At 31.4% G+C, this 7,533-nt stretch overlaps 1 protein-coding gene across 1 annotated transcript in view; it reads right to left on the bottom strand.

Moving 5' to 3' along the window:
- Positions 1–4,797: 4,797 nt before the first annotated feature.
- The window catches only part of LOC137649212 (variable charge X-linked protein 3B-like), a 32,617-nt gene continuing 29,881 nt past the window's right edge, over positions 4,798–7,533 (bottom strand). Inside the window, exon 5 of the mRNA XM_068382199.1 lies at positions 4,798–5,348. Coding sequence (XP_068238300.1) covers positions 4,798–5,348 — 551 coding nt within the window. The remainder of the gene's footprint in view (positions 5,349–7,533) is intronic.

Raw genomic sequence — 7,533 nt, 5'->3', positions numbered from 1 at the left:
CACACCTGATACTGATGTCTAGGGTTTCCTGAATTACATCTAATCCAGTTATTGGCTGTCGCAGATTTGCCATGTAGAGAATCTTTTGCTTGGGCAGCTTGTCTTTGTAAATTTGTGAGTTAAATCCTACCCACATTGGTACTTCTAGATTAATACTGTGACACATCATCCATGCAAAATCTAATCTATCTGCAATGTCATTTCTGGGAACTTGGCTTTCTGTCAGGCTATAGCTAAAATCACTGATTCTCGGCTTCTTTCGATAGGGGGTTAATGGTAGATCATCTAGCTGAAGTTTCCTTTTTGAAGAGTTAGTTGTTATGGATCGAGAATGCTCTCCAATAGGCTGGGAATCGCCTATTTCTTGATAGAGTATACCCATAGTGTCGTGTAGAGTATCTGACCCCGACAGAGTGTTGCACAGCTCATCATAGTTGTCAAAAGCTACACCCATTATTAGGTTTTTCTTTGCCCCATCAGGACAGGACTCTTTGCGGTTTATAATTGTTGAAGCTAAAGAGGTCTCTAACTCTTCTTTACAGTGGTAATTCAATGTATGACCAAATCTATTTAATAATGTTAAGAGCTTTTTACTCCCAGTCATAGACTTAACTGCCAAACCAAGAAGTGTGTGCTTTGCTGGCTTAACATTTCCTTTAAATACATTGAATAATGCATCCTGGCTTGCAGAATTAGCAGTACGCATGACTTTTTCATTGTGGGTTTTGAAACTTGGTCCTCCGTGCAGTACTTGAAAAAATGTCATTAAGAGATCAGGTGGCTTTGCTTCCCCCTTTGCCAAGTCTTCAACTGTAATACAATTTGAGAATTTAGTTAAAGCAACATCTTTTATTGCCTTTCGTAGAAACATTGCTGCTTGAATTACTGTATATTCAGGTGAACTTGCAAAATCATAAGCAGTTCGTATTGATTCATCTGCAACTTCCGAACTATACAAGATTGTTCCACTCTTCTGTGATGATTGGGTGTTTGCTTTAATCTTTCCTTTGAAATTTTCTAGTACTGCTCGCAAAAATGTCTGAGCAGTGGAGTAAGGTATATCATTACTGTCATCACATAGCATACAATACTGAGTGTAGATTGATGTCAGTAATTCTGGTCTCTGCTCATTAATTATAGATTTCTCGATATAAAAACAAATGTCTTTAAAGCTTGAACCTGTAGCATTATCATTGTCCTTTTTTACACCAGATTTCCTACTAGCCATACGAAGATAGTTAGATCTACATGAATGGTGGTATTTTACCTCCTTAGCAATCATATCAATCCCAGATATTCTCGCTTGCATAATGCTATCACCTTGAATTATTGCTGCCTCCTTTATTGAATTTTCCGCTTGAATTGTCTCACATGAACCAAGATTTTCAAGGATTCCTGACTTTGATCTACGTCTTTCAGAATTACAGAATAGGCAGACATTTTTGAAAATTCCTTGGCTGTTCTCTGTAGCTGGTGGGGTTTCTGACCTTAAACATTGGGAATTTAGATTGTCTGACTGTTGTGTTTTATCAACTGAAGTTTTTGCGACAGCAGTAAAGTTACTGTAGCATTTAGGGTGGTAGCCATCACTGACATTAGGTTCATTCGGCAAATTTTTAATTATTCCATAATACTTGCTAGAACTGAAATTTGTCTTTCCTTTTCTCACAGCTGCAGCTTTCATGACCATCGACCATGTCATCTCTTTAAAGGCAATTACATTTGCTGCTTGTGAATCCTGTGAGTTCTGACCCCTCAATGTTTTGGAGTTTGTTAAGTTTGCTTCTGAGGTAGCTTCATTGTGAAAGAGGCATTTAAGTTCAATTCCCGGGCCTGAATGAATAAATAAACATACCATCTTAATGATATAAACAAAAATTATTTGAAATTATACAATAAATGTGGAGCTATATTTCACATAGAATGTTTAAAACAATATCCATCAATATAAAGTATTGTAATTTTTTAACGTGTTCTTAGATATAATTTCTCATGTAAATCTTTGTATGGTATAGGATATTATGATAATTTTCCTTGATAGAAAAAATTATAACTATGATGTCTATTAATTAAAAATATCTAGCAAATCCTTATCGTGCTCTTGATGGTTGATATTACAGAAAGGTTATTCAAATTAAAAAGGTTATGATGAAGAAAGTGTTATTTTTTTTTTAATAAATGGATTAATTTAAGGAACCTACCTTCCTGATCGTTAGTTTTTTTAACCTGATGCTGTCCCGCATGAGGCAATGAAATCTCATGTTGTTGATAACTCTCCATTTCACACTGATTATACATTGAATTTAATCCTTCTAACAAATTTGATTAATTCACATGCATCTGAAATAAAAAGGTACACGTTATTTATACATATAGTACAGAAACAAGTAGCATATAATGCAGTCAAAAATGTTAAGAAATGTCTTATATGTGTAACACTTTATTTCAATATTGTCTTCCAAATAAAATCATGCTCAATTAAATAGTCAATATCTGCAGAACTTTTGTTCTGTCTATGATGGAAACTGGAATATTGATAAGTATGAAAAGTATTATTAGATAGACATCCATTTTATTTTCTAGAAAATTATCATGGGTTTTCAAATCCTCTTTGCGAAACACATATTAAAGATAATAATACAATCATTATTTTAGATTGTGAATTGGATGGGAAGATGGGATTTACCTAAAATAATGCATATTACATCTGAAATTCACGCACCATTAGCTTTCACAATTAAGTTCATATATATGACTTATGCTGTACATACTCATAGACAATAAAACTTTGTGAGTAACCTTTGGACTCTTGGATTATGCGAGATGTTTATTAACAAAAACCACTAGTCAAACACTAGTGAGATAAGATCAAAGAATGCACTTTTATTTTGTAATTGACATATTAAGGCCTGCTTATAAGGGGTCTTAAATGTACCCTGTACAAAATTTTTTGGTCTTGTGTTGTATTTTTCCAATCACTGTTACTAGTGGTATCATTATTTGAAAGAAATTTGTTTGGGCTCAAATTGTTAAATAAAACTGTAATCAGGTCAAATTAATTAGCGTCTTAATTAGCTGATGTACAGGTAAATTGTGTCTTGACTTGTTTGAAATGATATTAAACTTGGTAGATAGTAATATGCAACTGAAATTTTGGATGGGCTATGTTGGTTAGTTAAAGTGCAATCTGGCACCAAAAAATGCCCATGGTAATTAATAAGGGGTCTTAAATGGCCCCCGTACAAATATTTTTGGTCTTGTATTATATTTTTCTCTTCACTGTATCTAGTAGTATCATTATATGAAAGAAAATAGTTTGGGCTTGAATTGTTAAATAAAACTGAAATTGGCTGTAATTAATTAGTGTCTTAATTAATCAACGTACAGGAATTTTTGGTCTTAACTGATGGGATTTGAATCCTTATCCAAGGGCCACTTGATAAAATGTTATTTGATGTTTGGGCTCAAGTTGTTAAATAAAATAAATTTTGATGGGGGGTTTGAGGGGCTACCCCTAGTCACCGCACAAGCCATGTCACTTAAGACTTGCGTCTTTGTAATGACACCCATAAAACGCATGGAATCCAATGCTCAAACCTTTCGGGCTCAAATTGTTAAATAAACTTAAGCTAGCTACCACAATATGTTGGTAGAGATTCTTTTTTTTTCGGAAAGAATTGTAGTAATGGAGGGATCATCTTTTGTATCCTTTCAGATAAAAAAGCAGCCTCACACAAATGGGGTGGGGAATTAATTTTGTCATGTGCCAAAACAACGGTCAAGCTTGTTTTGGGAGGGAAAAGTATTGAAAAGTTAAATTTTATTTCTTTCTTATGTGATACAGTGGAACGCCGAATATCTGATAATATGAAAGAGCAGATGATACAAGAAATCATAAGAACTATTATTTAGTATTCAGTTTGATTAGTTCCCTTGGAGGAAGAATTTTTGATTTTTGAACCTCTTGAGCAATCTACAAAAGTTGAAGATGTAATGTAGAAACTTCCAGAATTTTTTGAAGCTTAAGGTCTTGACTTTGGCAATCTCTGTGGTATATGCACAGATAAAGCTCCAGCCTTGTTTGGTTCTTAGTCAGATTTTGTTACAAGACTTATACAAAAAGCACAAGATGCTATTTCTCTCCACTGCATGATCCACAAACAAGCTCTTGCATCAAAATCACTACCCTCAGAATTATAGAATACTTTTGATACCAGTATAAACACAGTTAAATTTGTAAAAGTATAACCTCATAAAATACGCCTTTTCAAGAAACAATATCAATATATGGATGCAGTTTATGAAACCCTCCTATTCCAAAAAGCAGTTTGTTGGCTGTCCAAAGGAAACGTAACTCAGCGTGTATGTAAGCTCAAGAGAAGATATAACCCTCTTTCTCAGAATACAAAACCAGCAAGATTTACTGACAGCATATTCTGGCTTACCTTGTTGACTTATTTAAACCGATGAACCCACTCGACCAAGGTAAAACATTTTGTAGACAAATTCGAAGCTTTCATTCGTAAAAAGGAGAATTGGGGGTGAAAAGTAGGAATGAGAATTAGTAAAAGTACTGTGCATACATTATTGAGGCCCTTTGCGTCAATAGGCAAAGGAGGATGTGATGATGATGATGACATATATTACTATTTTCCTATATGAACCTAATGAGTATAGGTCTGCAGACATCACTGCAAACATGGGTTATGGATGGGGGCCATGGATAAAGATCATCCATGAAAAGTGGGTAGCGACGAAAAAAAGTTTGGGAACCACTGTTTTAAAGGGTTGAAAATATTAGCATCTTGTTTCAATTGCTTGTTTTAAAGGATTGGAACTTCTAACTTCTTGGTTTAAAGGATTGGAAATTCTAGCTTCTTCTGGTTTTAAAGGATTGGAAATTCTAACTTCTGGTTTTATAGGATTGGAAATTCTAACTTCTTCTGGTTTTAAAGGATTGGAAATTCTAACTTCTTGGTTTAAAGGATTGGAAATTCTAGCTTCTTCTGGTTTTAAAGGATTGGAAATTCTAACTTCTGTTTTTAAAGGATTGGAAATTCTAACTTCTGGTTTTAAAGGATTGGAAATTCTAACTTCTGGTTTTAAAGGATTGGAAATTCTAACTTCTTCTGGTTTTAAAGGATTGGAAATTCTAACTTCTTGGTTTAAAGGATTGGAAATTCTAGCTTCTGGTTTTAAAGGATTGGAAATTCTAACTTCTGGTTTTAAAGGATTTGAAATTCTAACTTCTTCTGGTTTTAAAGGATTGGAAATTCTAACTTCTTCTGGTTTTAAAGGATTGGAAATTCTAACTTCTGGTTTTAAAGGATTGGAAATTCTAACTTCTTCTGGTTTTAAAGGATTGGAAACTATAACTTCTGACTTGTTTTTTCGTTTTATTCATGCTGTGAAATATTTTTCAGTGGAACAGCAAAGGTTTCGATTATTTTATTCCCAAGGTATTTTATAGCCACTCGATTCGATTTTTTCCAGTTGCCTTAAATATTTCATGACTAGTTTACGCGACCCGTCATTTATGACGGCTAAATATTTAGATAATATGCACACATATGCAACCTCTCCCTGGGCAGGGTATGACTACTTATTCTCTCCCTATCGGGAGGATGGGGAGACTCCGATTAATCATACGTCTGGCAATGCCGCCGAGCGTTACTGGAAAGATATATATATATATATATATATATATATATATATATATATATATATATATATATATATGTATGTATGTATGTATGTATGTATGTATGTATGTATATATATATATATATATATATATATATATATATATATATATATATATATATTTATGTATATATATATATATATATATATATATATATATATATATATATATATATATATATATATATATATATATATATATATATATTATATATTATATATATTGACGATTGCCCCTTATTAAATATTTGACATTTTAGTAGACTGATCTGATTTTGCTATCAGGCCAACTTCCCTCATGATCCTATTCCTTCTTATCCATTTCTATAGAGCCTAGAAAAAGGTATGTCTTTGCTTGCTCACCATAACATCAGATTTATACATAATAGAAAAGACAATAAGATAAAACGAAATCATTTAGTGATAAGATAAGATTATATAAAAGGATTCACTAATAAGATAATAAGATAAACTAAAGCGTTTAATAATAAGATAATAAGATAAACTAAAGCGTTTAATAATAAGATAATAAGATAAACAGAAGCGTTTTGTCATAAGACAGAAAGATTATATAAAAACATTTACTAATAAGATGAGATAAAAACATTTAGTAATAGCATAATAAGATAAACAAAAGTATCTAGTAATAAGATGATAAGAATAAATAAAAGAATTTAGTAATAAGATAATAAGATAAACAAAATCTTTCAGTAATAAGATAATGAAATAAACAAAAACAATAATAATATAATAAGATCATATAAAAGAGTTCAGTATGAAGATAATAAGATAAACTAAAGCATTTAGTAATAAGATAATAAGATAAACAAAAGCATTCAGTAATAAGATAATGAGATAAACAATAACAATAATAATAAAATAATAAGATTATATAAAAGAATTCAGTAAAAAGATAATAAGATAAAGTAAGGCATTTACTAATAAGATAATAAGATAAACAATAGTATTTAGTAATTATCTGAAGGTGAGCACTGCAAGAAATATAGCAACTGCCTGAGAGGAGAATCTTTTCCAATAAAGATCTTTGTGGATCTCCAGGGATCTGGAGATCAAAGAGTAATAATGCAATAAGATGGTCATCTCTTTTCTTAAAAGCTTTCCATAAAGTTCATCCTATCATGTCTTCCTTTTGGTATCATAAACACTATATTTTCCTGTGTGTAATTCCTAAAAACTATATTTTCCTGTGTGTAATTTCTAAACACTATATTTTCTTGTGTGTAATTCATAAACACTTTATTTTCCCGTGTGTAATTCATAAACATCATATTTTCCTGTGTATAATTCGTAAACTATATTTTCCTGTATGTAATTCTTAAACTATATTTCCTGTGCGTAATTCCTAAACACTAAATTTTCCTGTGTGTAATTCATAAACATTATATTTTCCTGTGTGTAATCGTAAACAATATTTTCCTGTATGTAATTCTTAAACTATATTTCCTTTGTGTAATTCCTAAACTCTATATTTTCCTGTGTGTAATTCCTAAACACACTATTTTCCTCTGCGTAATTCCTAAACACTATATTTTTTGTACGTAATTCCTAAACTATGTCTTATAAACAAACTAAGGTTAATATCTTTAGTGACTGTATGTCTTTTCTTATCATATAATACACCTTCTATATCATCTAGCGTCCACATAAAGGTTAATATTGAAGCAATAATGGTTTATTTTTTTTTTTTGCAATGTCTTTATTAAAGGAACATAAGTAAATCAGAGACGTCGTAATGAAAAAGATTAGGTTATTCTTATGTATTGTGTAACAATAGAAAATATCATATTGATAATAGATATTTTATTTATA

This window comes from Palaemon carinicauda, chromosome 11 (genome assembly GCF_036898095.1).
Source record: "Palaemon carinicauda isolate YSFRI2023 chromosome 11, ASM3689809v2, whole genome shotgun sequence".
Classification (NCBI taxonomy): Eukaryota; Metazoa; Arthropoda; class Malacostraca; order Decapoda; family Palaemonidae; genus Palaemon; species Palaemon carinicauda.
The sequence above is the reverse complement of the archived record's forward strand: the minus strand, read 5'-3'. Positions and strand labels throughout refer to the sequence as shown.